The following is a 22635-nucleotide window of genomic DNA, read 5'->3' as shown; positions in this document are numbered from 1 at the left end:
TTCCATCTAATTCACTAAGGGGCAGACAGCTAAAGGTTTTTCTGAGCCCTGAACAGAGCTCGGGTGCACTGCTCACAAACTGCCAGGGATTACTTTGCTAGAAAACAGCAGCACCTCACTGCCCCTCTACTTGTGCTGTTTGCCAGCAAATGCTCTCCTAAACATGGACAGACAGATCGAAACTCATGCTGAGGAATTACAGAAAGCAAACTGCCAGAGATGAATGAATGCCAAAAAAAAAACCCAGTATGCAGCTCCTTTGTACACGAAGAGCAGTGTGACCCATCTGCCAGGGGTTCCTTGTGGGAGTGAAGAGTTCAGCCATATGACATGCCTTTCAACATTCCATCCCCAACAAGAATCCTTAAATTAGCCTGCCCTGAGATCCTCATCAGGCACCTCAGAGAATAGATTACATTGGCTGGGCTGAGCAAAACCTTGTCCAACTCCACCTTTCAAATGCACTCTGCCAGGTTCTCAGGCAAAGACTTTACATTCACATTTATTCAAGAATTCATTCATTCAAGCAGAAGGAGTAAACCACCTATTTAAAAGCAAACCAGGTGAACAAAAGAATCAAAACCTCCTATACATGGTTACCTTTACAAGCTGTTTTGACTTTAAAATAGACCAAACAAACCAAACCCTAAGAGCTACCATGACGCTTACCAGCATTGCAATTAAACTGTGAGTTGACAACATTTGGTTGTTAGCTCTGACATGGCTAAGTGAAGAAAAGATTTATCTGGCCAGAAGACCTTCCCCATTTACAAGAAAAAACGTGCAGAAAATGTACCCTCTTCTTGGTTGATTATTTCTATTTTCAAACTCTTAGTTAAGCTTCAATCAGTGGGCCATACAATAATGATGTCTCTGGACCAGCTACCATCATGGTTCACAACTGTGAGAGCAATTCAATAAGCATCTCTTTTATCCAGTGCCACAGGGACATTCAAAACCCCTACGGTTCCAGAGGTGCCTGCACCAGGAGCCCTGCCATGTAAAGTCCAAGGACATTCACAAGCTACACCTCACATCTGCAGCAATTTACCACCAGTGGTTAGTAACCCCTTGAAAATACTTTCATAGTTCTTCCAGATTTACTAGAGGCCAAATGAAAATGAATTTGTTTGAGCAAATAGTCTGTGAAGATGTCTTAGGTAATTGTTTTTTAGGCTGATTTTATAATTTTCAGTTCTACAGGCTGCTTCCCAGTGACCTGCAAGCAGTGGCAGGTCTTAATCCTATTTCTGCTTGAATGAGCTCCTGAAATGTGCAGTTTTTAGTGCCATCTAATGTCTGCCCAGACTGCATAACCTCCTGCTGGTACAGTGTATCAGACTAATTCCATTTGAGCATGGATTCTCCTGAACCTGCTGACCCACAGCAGGACTCCTGGTTCATTACCTACCCCATTGCAGGAACTTCTCAGCTAAATCCTTCCCAGCTCAGCTCATCTCAGCATCACCCTGCAGCCTGGGGGTCCCACAAACACCAGTGTCCCCTGTGACTGCTGGCAGGTGGTGCAGAGGCAAAAGGCCAAACAACCAGCTGTGTTTTCTCAGACACGGGGGCTGGCAGTCAGCTCTAGTACTTTGTGGATCCAGCAGCTGACACTTGCCATGGCACCTGGGAGCTTCCGGGAGAGGGGCTGGGAGAGGCTCAGCTCTAGGCTGAGTGGGCGTGAGTGACTGTTTTGGGGTCCAGCTGGTAGCGGCAAACAAATTCTGCTGTTCTGTCCCAGGCCCTGGGGGAGGTCTCAGACCAATGGTCCCACAGAAGGTTGAGGGGTATTCCCATGGCTGTGTGGCACTGTGATGGCTTCTGGGTTACATAATCTATGGGGAAACATAAGGGAGTGATCCTGGCCTGCTCTCACCAGCCAGATTTGGAGTGAGAGGAGAAAAGTCCGCCTGGTACAGCCATCAAAGACAATGGCCATAAATCCCTGGTCTTTGGCAAAAGGGAGACACGGACTCAGGTATCCCCATCCTGGCAAATGGCAGGGAAGGCTGATGTCTGTATCTTATATCTGCTGAATTCAAACTGCCTGGAGGGGGCTGCACAGGCACAGCAGTGTCCTTTCACTTGAGATTCCAAGTTCTTATTTCAGCATGCCTTTCTACCATAATGGATTTTTACAGCACTTAACTGCATTCTAATTGACCAGAACTCGTAATTGTGTTATAAGTAAATTGCAGTTTAATTTTACATAGCTGTAACTGATAGAACAAAAAGCCACAGAAATTAAACTTCATCAAAAGGAAACTGCACTAAACACTGGTGTGAATATTAGACTGAACAAATGGGGCAACAGACCACTACCACAGCTAACACTATTTATAGAAATTAATATTTAGGGCCCAAGAGAATCTAAAATAGTTTTTTAATTTGTGTTTTTGCCACATCCACCACTCTAAAATAGAATTTGGATTTCATTTAACTGGACGAAAGCTGAGGCTGTCAGATGACACTCATTGCAGGTATGGTGACTGAATATTTACTGTTGTTTTACTGGTGGAGCTGAGGCACATACTTCTAATGGCCATTTTTCTACCATCATATTTCTTCTCTCTTGCCAGACCAACTATGTTATTTAGTGTGTTGTAGAAAAGTCGGGTTATTGTGCAGATAAAAGACCAAGGGTGTTCATTGTGAAGGCCTAGAACTAGGTCATTCAGTTCCCCTTCCAGATTTAATCTTCTCTCTCTTTTGCACTAATGAATCTGCAATGGAGTTGGCTTTTTACATTCTTTGGGCATTGAAATGAAAGCTGCCAACACTTCAGCCCAAGTGAAAATATGAGAAAAAGCTCTATTTAATACTGGAAAGAAAACATCTGGAGGTCCCCCATTTTCATGCCAGGTTCTTTGTAGAGATTTTGCTTTTCTAAAGCAATTGTTCACTCACACTTTTCCAAGAGCTACATTTCAGGAGGGGAGCTGAAAATTATATCAACCTCTCTCAATACATAACAGGGACCACATACTGCACCAGCAGCATTAATATCAGGGAATACTCCTCCCTTTGTGTCCATCCCTTCTGCAATCTCCCCCATTAGTCAGTAAATCCAAAATCATCTGAGAGTGTAAACTTTTACACTCACCAATGCCTAATATTATTCTCTTTGTGGCACAGCCGTGGTGACAGGGCACTATGGCTTTTACCTGGAAATAACCCATAATGGTAACTTCATCAGTTGCAGCCACTCTTGAGTTTATCCCATGGTAAAATGCCTCTGGTCTCTAGGATTTTGCTTTTAAGGGCAGGGTAACCTCACAAGCACTTGTTTTCCCTGTGATTAAACATACCATTTTCAACAATGAAGCTAAAATCCCAGGTATGCAGTAACTTTCATGGCTAGGCATTCTCAGGAGAGCTAAAAAGTAGAGAAATGCTTTAATATTCAGAAAACCCACTGAGAAGGAACCGGGTTTTGTTATTAGCCCAACAGACCCAGGCAATATTTCTCTGAAAGCCTGGCTTGGCTATGGTAGGAGTGACTTCAGCCCAGGGACTGAAGACTGAAAGCTGCAGATCCATGCCACAACATATTTTCTTTTCTCACTAACCAGCTCATGAGGTTAATATGCAGAGAGCTACTACTCCTCCTACATGCAGACAATTTCTCAGTTCATTAAACATTATTGCATAACTACCAGTAGCTCTTCAATTACTCACCTCTGGTTTACAACTAAGTAAGAGTAGAAATAGACATTAAACATTTCATTCCAAGGAAATTTCATGCTCTGCAAGATTATTTCAGTTATTTGGGTTTTTTTGGTGGGGGTGGACAGAGAGACTGGGTTTGTCTAGAATGAAGTATTTTGTTAGTGCTGAAGAGAGATGCATTTATTGACTCAGCAAGCATTCATTTTGTTTCCAGAGTTTGTATAATGGACAGCGCTGACCAGCCCCTTCCCTCCCACCTCTTCCATCACCTTGCTTGATGCTCTCCCTCCAGCAATATGAAAGTGTCAACCCTGCATCTTTTCCCCCAACTCCTTAGGAGAGCTCCTTAGGAGAGGTCTCCTGCAGACACATGGGGCAATCCCTTTTCCTGAATCCATAAGTCTGCATTTCAAATCTTGGCACAGCACCAAGGAACTATCAGGAAGTCACTTTTGCTCTGTCTTTCCTGCTGAAAAGGGGCTGCAGGGACAAGATCAAGGTTTGAAAAAGACAGCTAGGAGTCAGAGGAGATTAAAAAGGTGACCAGATGAACACTATTTCAGCAGGAAAAATCCCCAGTATCCCTGCTGGTTTTGGTAAGAAGAGAGGACATTGACAACATGCTAGGGAGGGATACTTGCTGCCGGTAAAGAACGGAGCAAAATCTTGGAAATTTGATAAAATGCAAAGGTGCCTTTAAAATCACTCTAGGCCCTGCTTATCTGGGTTATTAAATGTATCCAGTTTTACTTATAAAATATTTTTTCTCAAAAATGTTAACAATTTATGATTTTTGGGTCTAACCTCCAGCATAACTCCATTTCATGCCTTCCAGAACAGTTACCAGTCCCATGAAACCTCAATTTGTCATCTAAACGACAGCCAGACCTAATTTCTTTTCTTACAAAAGAGCTGATCAAGGAATCAATTTCCAGCTGGGTCTCAATCATCAACATTTATTTAAAGCAATGCCACAAGTCCTCTGAACAACCCCTCTAATATGCAATACAAATCAGTCCAGTTCTTCAGTTGGGAGCAAACAGCTTCAGTGCTACCTTTTGCCCAGTTGTCAAAATTGTTGTATGACTGCCAATTTGGGGGCAGAAATAACATTGATTTAGATCTGTATCCCCAGCTATGAATCCAAATCTGAAACCTTTACTCTCTATTTTGCAGTCAAAAGAAATTACTGTAAAATGAATTATGAATGGTGTCTTCCAGAATTCAATGGATAGACTCCAAAAGACCAGTTGAGCCTGGTATCCATGTTCTCCAGTATTACAGCTTCTCCTAAAGACAGATTTCTTTTCAGGATACCTGTTCACCAGGTCTACTGGTCTCAAAGTCAGCTGTGGGCTGGGTTCCATCGTGCAGCTCCTGACCTCAGGAGAGCTGCTGAGCTCAGGTTACAGCTCTCTGGTCTCTGTGGTGGGAATCTCTGTAACAAAGTTGAAACCAGCCAGACCTTACCCAGCAGGTAAGAGAATCACACTTTCAGTGCATGACAAAGCTTACCACCATTGAAGTATCTTTCTGGCTTTAGCAAGGTGAGAGGAAGCCTACACAAAAATGTTATATTGATAAAGCAACTGGCACTGAGCCCAAACAACATTTAAAAGGACACTACTTCAATTAAACTGATCCAATTCAATCTGTTTAAATGTAATTCCAAATGGTTTTCTGATATCTAGACTGATGGGATTGGTCTCTAAGTTTTATGAGGAGTTGCTTGCAGCAGTTGAAATGCTCAAGTTATATTTACAGTTTTAATCTGTAAAGACCAGGAATGAAATCATTAAGGATTATTCTCTAATCCATCTGACCTGCAAATTATTTGGTTTGGGATTCTGTATCTTGTAATGAATATGTTCCAGAATTGAATAACACATCTGCATGTCCTTTCTTCCTAGGGAACCTCTCTGCTTCCCAAACAAACAAGCCAGTTCCACTCATTCAATTTCCTGAAAGGGATGGCAGTGAGAGGATTAGGGAAACTTTGGGTCAAATAGAGAAATATATTTAGGTGCCTACAGTCCTACAGGAATTAATGGGCATTCAGGCACCTAAGAGACTCACTGGAGCCTGTTCTTGAGTAATATTGGTGGTTTCCAAAGGTGGTGCAGCAGCAGCTGGGCTGCATCCATGCCTGGGTGTGCACAACCACCAGCGAAGTCAATGGGAGGGGACTGACTCCAGAATCAGGATTTTGTCTGTGCTTACTTTGTCATCTCTCAGCTCACATTTCGGGGCAGCTGGGAATCATGGCTATACCATCAAACCTGGTGGTTCTGAAGTTCTGTTCCTACGCCCACAAACGATGCTGACTGTTCAAGTCATTTGGAGAGAAGCAGGCACTATCTTGTAATGTTGCACAGTGTCTATTACTGTGGGCTCCTGGTCTGAGAGCAACTCCTAGTATTGTAACTAGTTGCAATTGTTTACTCTTAGTAGAAGCAACTCATAATTTAATTTCAGTGGCATGATCATTAGTAGATCTTAGTCACAAACTCATAGCCTCTTTCCTGGCGTTGCTGATAGACCACCTTTTTTCTCTCTGAAGTAGCTCAGCCAGATCCTTCCTCACATGTAAATCTTCGTGGGGAACAGGTAAGCCTAAAGCTTTCTCTTCATGTTTCTTTTCATACAGAAAATTAGAAAACCCCTTTAGGCTTCATCTGAGCTCTGCACAGTGAGAGGAGCCTCAGCTGCAGATAGCTTTGTAGCATTTGGTTACATTTACATGTCTGAGTTAGCTTGCCATGCCTATCCAGTAAAGTATGTGGACTGGACCCCCATGGATCACGTAAGGCCCTCTGACTCTTAAATCTCTACCAGGTGTGACATACTTCAATTAATGTGCATGAAGGTTAAATACTGCTGTGAAGCCACTCACCTGAAATAACCACTGCTCCTCAAGACCATCCTGAATGCAGCTGGGACAAGTTTCTGTCTCAGTGGTGTGAGCTCAGCGCCAGTTTTCTGCTTTTGGCTGCTTTGCTCTCCTTTTTCTCCATTCAAGCCATGGGTCTTAGCACTTTGTTCTAGAGAGATCACAGCTCCTGCCCCAGGAACAATGAGGTGGCTGCGGCAGCTGTCATTGTTTCACAGAACTAAGTGTCCATGGGATCACAGCATGCAGTAGGCTACAGTTACCAGATCTGAGAGTTACAATGCAGAATGACCTGGCCTACTCTACAAGCCTCAAAAGAAAGAGACGATAAGGCATCTCAAAAAGTCCCCTTACTTCAGGGCTAATATTTCCATCGGCAGCTAGAACTTTCCACATAGCTGTCCTTAACAGAACCAGTATACCACAGTATGAGGGGAAAAAAAAACATTCAGTACCTTCTTATGTTGCAGGAAATGCTATGTATGTATATTTATTTATTTATGTGGAAGATTCCCCACAGAATATCGGCAAGTCCCTCCACATGTGAGCTGAAGATGTTAGGCTACATTTTGGATTAGAGCTTGTTCTGTACTACAGCTGCAAGGATGGCAGCAGGGAGGCTGCTGGACCCGAGCTATTTATGAGTGCTACTTGTGGTTTGAGGTCTTACAAAGGTGAGATCAGGCAGGGCCTTGGGCAGGAACCAGCCCTTACAGCTGCATGGTAGGACATTGCTCTCATGGAATGTACCCTCAGTTCTGTGGGGGTGGAACCAACCGAGTTACTCCAGCAGGTGCTGGTGAAAGGCCACTTTGTTTCCTTCCATCCTTCAGCCTGGCCTTACACTCCTGTACACCTCTGCAAAGACACATCCCTTCTCTAATCAGAAGGAGAGACATTATTTTAGGAAAACAGGTTCCAATTACCAAGACGTTTCTCTGGAGCTGTGTCTTGGCACTGACTGCAATCACATGCCCGTGAACCAGGTTCTCACTCCATGCAAGTCAACTCCAATTATACATAACTGGCTCCAGAGTTTCAGAAACTCCAGCCTTGTGGGCACAGCATACTTTCTAATCACATAATGTTCCAATCATTGTACTCTAGCTGATTCTTCACTCTTAATAATAAGAAGAATAATAAAAAAGGTTAAAGTACAAAAGGAAGGTTCAGTTGTACAAAGCTCCCTTTATCTACCTGAATCCTGCTAAGGTCAAGAGAAAGTCTGCTTCTGACTCACAAGGACATTTGAATCAAGTGCTGAATACTCTTCACATTGTACAATTTCAGCTCAGGAAGGAATTGACTTCCTTAAAGATCATGTGGTAACAACTTTTATCCTTTCTTAGCAAAAGTCCTAGGAGTATTCACCAAATCAAAGCATTTTTCTCTTCTATGAGAGTTTTAATGAAAGTCAGTTATAGTTTTGATCCTATAGATGTTAAAAAACTGGTTTCAGTCTCCTTTCAAGAAAAAATTTCCACTGAAATTCAAATGGCTGAGAGCATTTGCAGAGCCCATATCCAATGGCCTGCGTCAAACTCTTGCAGCTGTAAGGAAAGGGAGCAGATTCCCAGACATTGTCCATACTCAGATCCACTCAAACACCCTCATGGGACCAGCCGGCCTGGAGTGGCACTGGAGAGGACCATCATGTACAAATTTCTGATTCTTAAAGTTTCTTCCTTTGAATTCTTCCATGTTTTTGAATGGCTTTGAATGGCTGGATCATCACAACTCTTTCCTGTACACGGCTGGGTCTGGCATGCAGTCACTCTCATTGCCTCCATGCACACGAGCACTGAGCTCTTTTCCACCTCATTCCACCAGACCCAAGACCATCCCTTCTCTCAGCCTGCAGAGAACTAAGTGGAGAAGGAGTGACTGTTTAAGCCCTAAAAGCAGATAATTTACTGATGATTCACACCCCAGAGCAGGCTTGCTGTCTGAGGAGGGGCAGCAGTAGTTGGTGGAAACTGTGGAGATGCACTAAGGCAGGTCTGCCTCTTTCTGAGACACTTTGCCGTGAACTGACTTTCACCTGTTATGAAGCCATAGCTGTTGTTTCCTGCCTCTCCCAGTAGATTCCTTTCTTCTCTCTGAAGTGGTGCACAGTACCCTTCCTCACACCTCTTGCACAGGGCTTTTTGGTGCTCCTGCAATGAGCTAGGAGTCATCCATGATGTGCAGCTGCTGTGGAAGGGATAGATCAATGAACAGATTTCCAGATCCTCTACCTCTCAAGCAGAGGTAATGTGGGGAACAGTTGCACACGGGTCATGCCTGCAACCACCTGGGAATTCTACCAAATCTTTACTTCCACATTCCCCTATCTAAACTCTACAGTAATTTCTCCTGGCTTCAGTGTCATTATTTTCAGCATATGCTGTGTTCCAGTGACATCTAGGGATAGAGACTGAAAACTGCAAGCTGGATGCTTACATAGGCATCGTTTAAAACATATTTCTAACTGATAAGACAAAAGGCTTAAGGAAAAATTGTAATTAAGATCAGGTGAAAAGAATCTTGCATGTTTTGCAGGACTGACTTGATGCCTCTAGGCCATTCCTCAACTCATGTGCATTAGCATTCATTTCATAAAGTGCCTACAGAGACATGGCATTAAATGACATTTTGCTCTGGTATGAAGAATGCAAGCAAGATAAATGTACATCAGTACTAATGAAAAAACACATAAAAGGGCAAATGTCATCAGGAGGAAAAAACCACTTTGAGGTCAAAAGATCAAACAAGTTTCTTTAGTAGTTGGATCCATTATTTACTCATTTCTACCACTACTAAATTACTCATTACATTTATGTATCAGTCCCCTGCTCACAGAGGGTCACTGTGCTTGGTGATTCAGTCCTCCACAGGACTAAGATATGGGCCCTGCTCTGGAGATCTTACCTGCAGGACAAGGCAGGACCAAAGGATGGAAGCAGTAGAGCAGAGGGAACAGTGGCTCAATCTACACTGCTTTGCAGCCTAGCTGCATGTTAGACTTCAGTTCACAGTGTTCAACAGCTTATCCCTGCAGGATCAAAGCAGAAGCAGCAGCAAATCTTCCCACTGTGCCTTCATTTCTTTAGAGAGCACAGGCAGGCTTCCTCCAGAACTTAACCAGGGACTGGCAAGCAGGATTAGACAGAAACCCACCATGTGCCTGCGTAATACATCACATGAAAGATGTAGAAAAGTGTAAGCCTACTCTTTCAAAACAGACTTTGTGTGACTGTACAATCTACACCTTCCCCAGTAAATCTAGACTTCCTAAGTATTCACAGCCCAACCACAGAAAGAATTCTGTGCTAATTCATGCCTGGACCTTTGTAGGGCCTAAAAAAAATACATCTCTTTGATTGCAGAAGGAAATGTAGAACATATTATTTGAAGAAGGCATCAAGAGAAGTGTTTATACATGTATCAGAGGCCTGCATGTCCAAAACTAAATTTATATATTTAAATATGCTCACATGGACAAAAACTTGTGGAGATAATGGGGAGAGGCAAGCTGCTGATTTTCTAAGAACTTTTGGTCTGAGCAAATGAAGCCGTGCCATCTGTGGTCCAAATTCAAGTGAACAGAAAAAAATCAGCTCAAAAGTAGAGGTCAAGTAAAATTTTGAAAAATAAAAGTCAGTGGATGTTTTGCCAGCATCAGCACTGCAGGACACGGTCCTGAGAATATGGTCTATCGAATGCCATTAAATCCAGGGAAATTTCTCTTGGTTAGTATATGTGAAGTATCTGGAAAAAAAAATCCATCACTTTGCTCCCAGCAGCCACTTGGTCAGATCCCTAAACCACCAGAGCAATCACCAACCCTCTTGTTTCTGGTTTTGCCACTGCTGTTGTTTCTATCCGACAGCAGTGCTGCTCAGCAGCCAGAGCTGGTGGCCTGTCCTGGGGCAGTCACAGGCAACTGCCAATCTCCTGGTGCCCATCAGAGCAGCACCAGTTGCAGCAGGCTCTCCAAAAGATTCAATGTGGGGACCTGGAAGAAAGCACTGCTTCAGGGCTGATTTGGGGAACTGAAATAAATGCAGCAGGAACTCATCTGGGCGGGAAATGTCTCTAGGTGAATATGAGACAGGGATCAATTTTAAAAGCCTCATTACAAAAATATAACAACTAACTCACACACTTGGAAGATCCCAACATTGTCTTTTTATGCTCAGTTGTTAAGGCTAAGCTTTCCTTTAAAGCACTCCTGAGGCCTTCCTCCTGAAAACATACCACAATGTGAATATTAGTAGCCTAAAATCAAATTGCAATAGTTAAGAAGATACTAGAAACTAATAGGAAACTAAAGATCACCTCCTGTGATTTAGGTGAATGTTGGCCTTGATGATTTGTAGTTTTATTCCTGCAATCTCCATAGCCAAAAAATGGCAATTTTCCTTCCCAGAGGGTACTGCCCTGAAGTCAGAATGCTTCTTTTATCACACAAACAAAAAGTAATTAAATGACTGGAGGGACATAAACAGTAGTGTCCATTTCTGTGTGGGCAGGCCACATCCCATGTGTGTGTACCAAAGTACCAGAGTGCTCTGGTACTTTGAATTTACCACCAGAGACCCAGCTGTGAATCAGTCTGAACAACCAGGAAAAGTAGCCAAGACTTGGAAATAGCACAGGTCCTTTTGCACAGTGTAAACACAAGGCAGCAGATGCTGCCACGTTCAGGCTTGGCTTCAGGTGGCAGCAGCTTGAAGGGCTCTGTGTTGCTCTGCTTGGAAGCAGGATGCAAACACCTCCGTCCCACAACCTCTCCAGAACAAATTTTTATCTTCCATAGAGTTACCAATGGATGATCTAGTTTTAGGGTGATTTAAACCAGTACCGGAACTGACTTCTACTACCAGGACAAATGAAACAATTTGACAAGAGAGGTCTCTCCCCTCAGTGTCCCTATAAACAGCTTATCACAAATGGCAGAGATGGGTGAAGATTCCAGGTACAGCTACTTTCAAACAGAACAAAGTTCACAGTATTTTTAATGAAGTAAGACCACTGCTGGACAATCAGAAAGTTTCTCCATATCACTGCAACAACCTTACTGAAAGGAAAGGCACTTAAGCACAGAAAATACTCTCTGCTCAATATTGCATGTAAGGAAGTCATATGGAATACTCACTCACATAATTTAACTAACGTGTGGATTAATTTATGGGTTACTATTTACTAAAAGAACCTGGACAGTGTTTTTGTTCTGTACCTTGAAATTCATCTCCAGCTGTGCACTCAGTGGCAGGTGTAGGTCACAGACACTGTCAGATGGTGACCTGTACCAGTCTGCAGGGCCATCTTTCCCCACTGTTACTGAGTACAGTTGTGCTCACACCGGTGTCTGTTCAGGCTGTTCACTGGGTGCAGCCAGGAGCCATCCCATCACAGAAATTTCCCTGGTAGACAGTAGCTAAAGGCTGCTTCCTCTGTGATGGAGGCTGCTCTTCAATAGATCTTCCCAGCAAGATCCTTGGGAATAGACCATTTTGACCCTTCTTACCCCAGAATTACTGTCCAATTATACATCAATGCATTTCTGTAATTTGCTGGGTCTACCTAAAAGGGTAACCCTTCATTTGTGGGAGAACCATTTAAACAGCCATGGTACCACCCCTTCCCTGGGGTCAGCTGTCCTGCGACACCCAAAGCTTGTCTGAGTGTACAGCAGGAGCAGAGCTGTGCCCCTGTCTGATGGTGAGAGGGACCACAAACACCACTGAGAGCTCTCAGTGAGGAGCAGGACCATTCCACTTGGAACCACATCTGCTGAATTCAGCTACTTGGAGAGCTGAGCTTGGATCATGTGTTGTGTGGGTTTTCTGATTTTGGGGGGGTGGGGGGGGTGATTTTTTTTTCTTTTTTTGCATAATCACAGCAAAAATGGGCTGTAAATAAAAATAAAGGGAATAATAAAAATAACCCCATTTATTGTATACACAAGTCCTTTTAATCAGGCCCCAAATTCATTTCAGAAATGTGCTGTCAAATTTCACAGATGCAAGATATTCTAAAAGAGCTGAAACCAAATTTGAGCACATTTCTGGCTCTGTTCTAAAATACTGTGCATTTTGCTTATTCAAGAAATTAGACCAACCAGGGATCCTCTTCTACCCAAAGTTTTAGACCTCAAGCCAATCATTTTGTTTTAGAGCCATAATATTACAGGACAAGTCACAGTATTTTCAAGTCACAGATTATGTTAGAAATTTAAGGGAGGAAATGTAACATTTCTGTATGAAATCAAAGCTGATTTTACAAGAGGATCACACACATCTCTATTAAATTATATTTATCTTCACCAAAAAAATATAATCCTCCTTAAAAACAACATAAAATTCCATTTGTTTTAGAAAAGCATACATCAAATAACACTGGAACACTTTATTTTAAAAGACTTTGTTGTCTCAGCTCTGTAGCAATACTGCAATACAGGTTAAGACTTTTTCATTAAGAGATCAATAACAGGCACATAGCAAACATAAAAAAAGGCAAGCAAAGTACAAATCCTCTTTTGAGATTATTTTTGTATTTTTAATCTAAATGGGAAACAGTAGGCATGAAACATCTATACAGCAAACATAAAACAACTATGCCATTTTTCTCTTAATGATCTCAAGAGCTTTTGATCTGGCAACTGCAAAACAACCTTCATGTTGCCATGCTCAGGGGACAGATTCCTGACTGAGTATGGATGCAGAAAGTCATAGTGCTTAAATACACACAACGCTCTAAGCCCACTTCCATCTCCCCAGTGGCAGCAGCACATTAGTTAGAGGAATGCTCAGTGACACTGATCAACACTGAACAGATACAAGGGACAGTAACTCTTACTGTGTCTCAGAGTCAGCTGTAGAAAACACCTCCCCCTCCTTAAACAGGCTAAATTTTGATTTTGTATACATTTTCACATAGTGTGAGGAACTACTGAACACTTAAAGATGTAACACATGGATCCTGTACACTAGAGCCTTGCAGAAGGATTAAGGAATTAATTGCTGACTGGAACTCTGTCAGTACAGGTACATCTGTCCTATACTGCAAAATTAGAGTGGTACAGCCTGTAAGAGTGCAGCACATCAGATAAAATTTAAAAAACCTACAAACAGGGTATGGCATTACAGCAGGGATATCTGATTACTGCCTGGCTGTAAATAACACATGCATCTTCAGGGCAACTACAAACCAAGTATAAGCAGGATGGCAGTGTAGGAAAAAATGAGTTCTGCCTAATTGTTATTTCAAATATTTGAAACTTAAGCTTCAATGACTTTGCATTTTAGAGTTTTATAATGGCTTTAGATGTATTTAGAGCCTTAAAAGTCAGATTCCAAGGACATTTAATTAGGATTTTTAAAGATACAGAGAGAAACAACAATGTTACAGAGCTCTTGCAGTCCAGGAATCTAAGTTAATGAAAACAAACTTCAGATATAAACATATTTCCTAAGACAGCTTTTTTTACTAGCTCCCTCCTCCTCCTCCAAAGAAGCTCTCCAAAACAAAACATTACTCATTTAGGCTGTGCAGAAATGGAGTTCAGGAATAAAGGTTCAAGCAAAGCCACTGAAGCAATGAATAGCATGCACACACAGCCCAGGCCTTCCTCTTTTCAGAGGTTACTCCACTCAAGAATTATCTGCCCATAGTTGTGCTCCTCATGCTCATCTCTGAGACACAGCCAGATTTAGTACACCATAGGTGACAGTCAAGGGCCTGACAGCTCACACAGGGAGAGGAAGTAGGCATTTTACAAACTTAAATTACTAAATCTCATATTCTACAAACAAGAACTGCCAGTGGCATTTGGGCTCATAGCTGCATTATGTAGATGCAGACTCAGAACAGACAAATTAGTGAATTTATTTATGCAACACCTCACTCCAAGGTATCGGCTCAGAGTCAGCTAGAACAGCCTAATGAAACTATGCACAAGGCTGTGAATTCAAAACAAGTTTCTACATCCAGTAACACCTTGAGATGAAGCCTAAGTATCACTAAGAAGGCAATCTTGGTTGGTAGGTCTGAAGAACGCACACTTCACAACATTCCAACAAAAAGCCTTCATTTTTTGCAGGCTGAGCTTGGCCAGCCTCAAGTCCTACTAGTGGACTTCAAAAGAGTTTTCTATCATAAGCTCATTTTTACTGCCTTGGCAATTGTGGGCCACATGCTTCAACATTTTTAAACCTATTTTCAAATAGATGAAAAGATTGAAACGTGCCTTCATTCTGAAAACAGATTTCTGTGGCAGCATTTTAACAAGTCCTTTTCCAAAGCCTTCATTTTCAGCATTTTTAAAACACAGAAATGTATTCCAAATAAGTTTAGCTTTGACAAAGAAGTTTCAGAGTAAGATGACAAAACATTATATTGTCGAAGCTTTTCAACTAGAACATACAAAGAGGTTTGGGCTTGTACCAAGGCTAATTACAGTCTTAGAAACACTGTTTCAGTTTAAAACACCCATGGACAAAAATTTCTGCTTTCCTTCTAGAAAGATCAACTGGTTTGTTGCCACAACAAATCTCACCTCTTTAAAACTTCAAATGTGTTACGTCTTATTCCATCTCCTTATAATTTTGCCCTTCAAAGGTCAAAACATGAGCATCTCCACCCAACCCACCTATCAACTGCAAGGTTCCTTCCATAGAAAGGATTTTTAAATGAGGAGGAAGAAAATCAAAGATTTTTCTTATTTGTTTCAAGCAGAATGACTGTGGAGAAATGACTCAAGCTTAGGTAGTAAAAGTTAATGGAATGCCATCTGAAATGGAGACTGACTCAGTAACACGAGACCTGCGAGTCATTTGTTAATCTTCAGTTCTGAGCCCACTAGAAGTACTTGTATAATACCAGTGAAACAGAAGATACTGCTTGTTTTTCCTCTTGAGCAGGAGAACAAGCTTTAAATGAGAACATCAGTTTTTCTGGCATGTAATAAAATGAAAACCACTAATTGCTGTGTACCCCCAAAAGATTGATTACTTTAGCAGTTAAGAATCAATACTAGGTAAACTTGCACTAGAATGACTTTATTCTGCTCATCTACAAGACTTGCATAAGATTTATTTTTGGATTTCCATTTGGTATGTGGGTATTTTATGCTTTGCATGAGGCATTTCCTCCTCCTGAATGTATTGCACCTTAACAGTATACCATCTTCTGGAGCATCCTTTCTGTGGAACAGTTAAGATCTGTAACATCAGGCAGTATTTGTGGAGATTGAGAGACTAGATTTTTACAAGTGCAATTGTCTAGACCAGACGGAGAAAGAAATCATCACATAATGCTCCCCTAATTGTTGCTAGTGCCTTAAGGATTCATTTCTGAACTCAAAAATCTAAAAAAAGAAAAAAAAAAGTTCAAATGAGTTAAAATTGAAACATTTCTATTTAGAAAGGCAAATATGAATAGGAAATAAAGTACAGGTACATGTGATATTAAATAATACAGTTTTCCCTAATTCTTTACTACTTAGGTAGTAAACAATTATTTTATCAATTTAATATTTTTTTCTGGCTAAGTTATTAGTAAGACTTAGCAGTAGAGATATGTCTCTTTCTTTCTTTCCAAAAAATGCATGATATCACATCAAGTTTTTTAAGCATTTCCCACTATTGTTATGGTTTTGGAGCTCAGTGTGTTCTGAATTGTTTCAGAAAAAATTTCCATGTCTACCTCAAAAGGAAGACAACATCTGCTTGTTTCACCAAATGAATTCATGTCATTCTTCACAAGACATATCCTACAAGCAGAATAGCAAATGACTACAGCTAACTAAAACTAGCTTACAAGCATGGTGAAACAAACCTGTTTAACCTCCAGTAAAGCTGAAAGAATTGCCTTCTAGAAAAGTAAACCAAATCAGCTTTCTGTAGTAATACTCAAACACGAATACAAAACTCAATTGTCAACCACCAATCCTAGGAAAACTTTTCAAAGCAGGGAGAAGGTTAGTGCTGACCCTGTTCCCTTCCCTGCTCCTGCAGCTAACACTACCAACTCAGTCAAGCACTCTGCTTGCCAACTTTCAATGCAAACTCATGGCAGAAGCCAACACAATGTCTTTTTCCCCTACTCAGCGACAGAGGAGACAAAATTTCCCATCCACTTCCTTCAAATGTTTTGGGACTTCTGCCCAAATGTTTGCCTTGAGGAGCTCAGCTTGCCTTACCCCTACTTTGCTTCATACTAATACCTCATAGTCACTGCAATACATTTTAGAGAGGATCCAGTTACTTAGACAGCAAACAATTGATGTTTTATTATGCTGCTACTAAGGTACACCTACACTACAGGCTTTAAAGCTCTAGTCTTACAGCTACAGGGTAAGATCACATCAAGCTCATCTACTGATTAATCAGCTAGTACTTAATCATGTAGATTTTCCAATTTCTCCAAACAGCAGTGAGCTACACTTGCCACAAAGCAGTTCAGCCATTCTTCAGCAAGGCTGCAGTGCTAGTTCAAAACTTAGGCTAAAGCATTTCAAATATCCCAGAAATTATATTAATAAACTTTTATTTTTAAGCAACAACACACACTATTTGAATAAAACTCACACATTTAACTCAGGTGGAGAGTACTAAACGGAACAATCATCACTAATACATTTCCATTGGAAATGTGTTAAAGTTCACAAGGGTCTTCATTACCATCTTACTGAAGTTTTCTTATGTGTTTCTAGTCTACACACCACCTGTTTCATGAAGTCATGCAAATCAAATTGTAAATGTTCAGGTAATGGGGAAGTCCATTCACTGCAAAGATTCATTTTTCACAGAAGAGCCAGGATAGGTAAGACCAATACTGCAGGGTTCTTCATAAGAGTACAGGTATATTAGAAACCATGAACTTTCAGTTGTTCTTCCTTGACAATGCCAATCTAAAGGAGAGAAACAATGTATTTTAGTAAAGATTACATACTGAGGCAATTACAATGATATCAAGTTATCAGAACCTTACACTTTGATTAAACAAACTGCTATACAGTGTATACACTCAATGAAATATATTTGTAGTTTACAGAATGTTTCTAGGCCAAGCAGAACAACTGACTAAACAAAATCTTATCAGACATCTAATTTGTTCTGTAGTCCTAGGACTTATCCTTTGATGGTGTAACAACTCTGCATTATCATTTGCATCAGAGTAGTTGCCTCTTTCCTCTACAGTGTTTTCAGTCTCACTGTTATGGTTTGCATGGAACACTTGATTTTACAAGCACAGAGCTCAAGTTGCACTGCCAGAGAACAAGTGGTGTGTTGTAACGGTGCAAAGGCACTCTACAGTGCTTTGATTCCTACCAGAGCTTACTCTCACACTGCAAGTGTCATTTTACTTTCTGGCTGAAAACACAAAAGAACTACAGTGGCCATCTTTGGCTGGGTAATTAGCATCAGTACCACCTCTCTCCCTCCTGCTTCCAGAGAGGTTTAGATATTTATCTGCAGTCCCTTACCTCCAAGAGGAATTGGCAAATGTTCTTCCTCTGGTCACCTTGCAGTTGGATAACTTCACCGTATTCAGGATGCTCAATCACAGTACCATTACAAGCAAATTTCTAAGAGAAAAACATCCATATTATAAGACATCTGATGTACATTGTGATTGTGCTTAGTCAGTCTTTTCAGAAGAACTTTGTCTCAGAAGCTGCTTACTATTTTGATGCCAAACCAGGCAAAGGTTAAATCAATTTCACTGGCTCTGAGAGCAAATGGAATAGATCTGCTGACACATACATATGCAAACTAAACTGCTGATGGTAAATTCAGGCAATGACAGGATTAGCTACTGTGCAGAAGGAAATGGCCAACAGTCATTGCAAGAGTGAAAAACAAAGTCATAAGATACAGCCTTTCAACTCCCCACTATTTTAAAATAAGTATTTTTATCCTGGCAAAACTAAAGGCCTCTATTTTGAGCAACAGCCCAGCTGTAACAGAGGCAGGAATAAAAATCAGCTCTACTTTAAACTGATTTTATTCTTCATATCAACAAAGCCATAGATCTGTGAAATTTAAAAGAAACATTCAAAATAATTTTTTTAACTTCTTGTTAAGATAGAAAAGTTTAACCTTTTAGCAAAATCAGTGTCACTGGACTCTGATAGGTGTTTTGAGAAAGGGAAGGGACTTGAATATAAAAGTGGCATGCACTGGAAAGAATGAAGTGAAATAAATATTTTGTTACTTAGTATTAAAAGCTATCTTACGCCTTTACATATAAGCATTATCAAATCAAAACAGCAACTTTACCTTTTTGAAAGCTTTCACAAGTTTCTTCTTGTCATAATCATCTGCAATGCCCTGAACAGTTGTCAGTGTCTTTCTTCCGTTCCGTTGCTGGATCCTTATATGAATGTAATCCTCAGTCCCCGCCGGGAGTAAGTCGTCGCCCTTTGTTGCATCAGCAAAGGGGTCTGCGGGAGGAAAGAGACTCATGAAATTCCCACAAAGGAAAACACCCAAGTTCAAAACTAAGGAGGAAGATTCTCACTTGACAGAATATTATTATTGTACCCAGGGTATCATCTTGATGTTTAATCCCTGTTTAAAACCACACTGTTACAACCAAAGTGCTTTTTCTGCAGCTGTATAAAATGTCATTACAGTACACACTCAGGACAGCCCTCTCAACTACCACACAGTTTCTTCCACGCCTTCCCAGGTATGAACGATTTTCTGCCACAGTATCAGTTTGCTTCACTGTTTCTTGCAAACTGTAAATCTTGAACCTGAAAACATGGTTCTGAGAGAACATCAAATGCACATTTAGACAGCCACATACATTTAAAGTGAAATAAAGCAACTGTATCTCTTATCAGACCAACTAATAAGAACAGAGAAATAGAAAAGCTCTAGAACAGACACTTCCTTACAGGTCCAGAACAGAAGACTGTGGTAACTACCACACTTCCAGCATGTTAAGGCATGGATGTAACTCTTGGCTACTAACAGAGAGATACACTCTAACAGATGTCAGAGGTTTCCTGTAAACCAGAATTCCTCCAGTCAGCAGCTTTAGTCAAGAAATGTAACAAAATGAATTTAGGCTTAGACTAAAGAAAGGTCAGTTCTCAAATTCTTCCAAGCTTAGCATTTATTGAAGAGACAAAACAGAAAAACATTTAGAAAGAAGGGGGCTTCTGGGTTAACACTTCTTATACTCTGTACTTCACAAAAAAATACTTAACACTCAATCAAGAAATTTTACAGCTCTACAAATGTCCTAATCAGTAGCTTCAAAAAAACCTTAAAGCATGAAGTACTTTATTACTTTTCAAGAATAATCACAAGGAATTTTTTGTACTGATCAGAACAATATTTAAGACCCCACATAGGTTCAATAGCCATGCAAGCTACAATTTCCCAAACTTCCATTCAAAACTCAGCTCTAAAAACACTGGTCAAGTTTTGCCATCCACTAGAAAGAAATGCCCCCAATGGATAAAACTGCAACAGAAAGCACAAAAAGTAGTTCAGCTGCAGATCCCTGTAGAAACAAGAATGTCATGAGCATTAAAGACACTGAAAACATAATGAGGACTCAAGCACCACAGGAAACAATACAGCATTGGGAACCTTGAGTAGATCAATTTCTACTATGGAATTTATTAAATCATGCTGAATTTTACTATTGCCCACAAGCTTTCCCTGTGAGCTTGTGGCTCAAACACTAACAGAAAATCTTAGTGAAAGAAAAAGTGAAAGAAAAAGAGGACTTGGACGTGAGGATCACTTGGCAGAGTTCAGGACTCTAGGCTGCAGATAAGCCAAGATAGCTTGGCAGAGTTTAGGGCTTTAGGCTGGAAATAAGCCAGCACTGTAGGTGTCAACACTGGATCCCTTTAAACAAATCCTCTGGGCGGCACCTTCCTTAAGCACAGGGTGAGCTCCCAAATCATGACTGAACGTAACCTTCTCACACGGCTTATACGTGCAGAAGATTAGAGTCCAAACTGTGACCAAAAGCATGAGACTATTGTACGAAGTGCTAACTTGCTCACTTCTGCTGCTTATAGATAAGGCAGGAGGAGAACGCTGGCTCGGCACGGTTAAACTTCCCCGCTGATAGGAGAGAAACGATCTGCCATCTGCGTACCTCACTCTATAGAAACAATAACCTTTGCAGGGCTTGTATAGCGTTTTGGGACATTGCTGAGAAGATGCGACAGCAAACGAACTGTAACTGATGAAATTATTTCCTCAGCAGAGGATACGAGCCCCTGATAAGGGGTGTCAGAGCTGAGAACATGGCAGCACCTCCTTCGGGAGCAGCGAGGGGCTGAGCCTGCCCCCGGGTCCCCTCGCCGCACACACTGAGCACGTCCCGAGGCCGGCGGCGCGGGAGGACAAGGACGAGCGGCCGGCGCTGCCTCACGGAGCTCCGCGGCGACACCGCTCAATGTCACCGCGGCGGGGCGGGGGGCCCGCGGCCCTCGGGAGGCGGAGGCAGGACGGCGGGGCCAGGGGCAGAACGAGGGGGCCGGGGGCGATGAGTGGGTTTGCCGAGGGACCGGCTGCGGGGGTGGCGGAGTGCCGGCGGCTCTTACCAAAGGATTGGAGGTTCTGGATCGAGGACATGCGACTCTGCGGCGAGAGGCTGGAGCTGCGGGGAAGCGAGTCCGCTCGGGTCACGTCTCCGGCTCCGCAGTGCCACGCGGGGGCGGGGAGCGGCAGGGAGCGAGGGAGGGGTAACAAAAGCGGAGGGACGCGGGGAGCGAGCCCGAACCGGAGGGCGAGAGCGAAAGGAAGGAGTAAGAAAAAAAGGAAGCGCAAAGGGAAATAAAACGTGGAGGGAGGGACGGACCCCCGCCCCTCGGCCGCACCGCCCCTCAGCACCGCCAACGGGCGCCGCCCGCCGCTCTCCGCACAAAATGGCGTCCCGCACGTGACGGCCCCGCAGCCGCCCGGTGCGCGGAATCACGGAGACGGTTCGTTCGGAAAAGACCTCTGAGGTCACCGAGTGCACCCCGTGACCGAGCATCAGCATGGCAGCCAGACCGTGTCATTGACTGCCACATCCGGACGGTGATTCCACTACCTCCCCGGGTAGCCCATTCCAATGTATAATCACTATTTCTATGAAGAAATTCCTTCTGATGTCCAGCCTGAACCTCCCCTGCTGCAGGCTGAGGCTATATCCTCTTGTCCTGTAGCTAGTTCCCTGGGAAAAGAGACTGTGCCCTGCCTGGCTACACCTCCTTTCAGGCAGCTGCAGAGGGCAATAAGGTCACCCGAGCCTTCTTTTCCCAGGCTAAACACTCCCAGCTCCCTCAGCTGCTCCTCATATGATTTGTGTGCAAAACCTTTCACCAGCTTCATTGCCCTTCTCTGGACCTGCTCCAGCACCCCAATGTCCTTTCTCGTAACAATGTTCTTCTCCTCAGTGGATCCCCAACAGCACTGCTGGCATGCTGCTGGAGCCCCGTGTTCTCCATGCTGCTGGCCCTCAGGGACCCCTATGTCCCAGTAAGGGTGACCCCCATGGAGACCCTTCCATCCATGGAGGCCCTTCCATACTCACATCCCTTTGGCTTGGGTACTTTTCCAGCTGATCTGACATTGAGAGAGTGCTTCCCCCTTCCTCATTAAAATATGTTGGAAACCCCGCTCCCTCAGGCCCCCTCACTGGACAAAATGCTGCTTTAAATGCTGAATGTGGTGAGGGGGGCAGTCAGCACCCCACAAACCGCCCGTGTCTCTACTTTGGGTACGACTTGGAGACACAAGAAGTTCCAGCTTAGCAATACATTGAGGGAGGCAGAGCACTGGAACAGGCTGCCTAGGGTATGGAGTCTCCACCTCTGGAGACATCCCAAACCCACATGGACATGGTTCTTATGTCACCTGCTTGAAGTCAGAATGCCTTGGCAGGGGAGTTGGACCAGGTGATCTCGAGAATCCAGTCCAACCTATCCTGTGATTCTGAGAACTGTACACCCTTTCAGGTGGGTGCAGCTGCTGTTCCCCAGTCCCTAGGGGCCACCATGGATGGCTGGCATGTGGCCTCACAGGACTCTTGTGTGACAGTCACTCACTGTCCATCCCTGTTTTGGG

The 22635-nt window shown here is 42.6% G+C and overlaps 1 protein-coding gene across 2 annotated transcripts; it reads right to left on the bottom strand.

Annotated features, from left to right (window-relative positions):
• Positions 1 to 12931: 12931 nt before the first annotated feature.
• On the bottom strand, positions 12932 to 21402 carry EIF1B (eukaryotic translation initiation factor 1B). 2 transcript variants are annotated; one of them, XR_008482951.1, is made up of 5 exons: positions 21129 to 21402; positions 18832 to 18995; positions 18036 to 18137; positions 17274 to 17459; positions 12932 to 15914 (listed from the first exon to the last, which is right to left on the bottom strand). XR_008482951.1 is itself a non-coding variant. In XM_054274001.1 (4 exons), exons 1-4 carry the CDS (start codon positions 21157 to 21159, stop codon positions 17415 to 17417), a joined length of 342 nt encoding a protein of 113 aa, XP_054129976.1. In that variant the 5' UTR covers positions 21160 to 21402; the 3' UTR covers positions 16131 to 17414. The 2 variants fall into 2 exon arrangements, 1 of the variants encoding a protein (XP_054129976.1); XM_054274001.1 differs by lacking the exon at positions 12932 to 15914 and having other exon boundaries at positions 16131 to 17459.
• Between the last annotated feature and the right edge of the window lie 1233 nt (positions 21403 to 22635).

This window comes from Melozone crissalis, unplaced genomic scaffold, assembly GCF_028551555.1.
Source record: "Melozone crissalis strain CALT ecotype California unplaced genomic scaffold, PUWL_Pcris_2 ptg000016l_1, whole genome shotgun sequence".
NCBI lineage: Eukaryota > Metazoa > Chordata > Aves > Passeriformes > Passerellidae > Melozone > Melozone crissalis.
The sequence above is the reverse complement of the archived record's forward strand: the minus strand, read 5'-3'. Positions and strand labels throughout refer to the sequence as shown.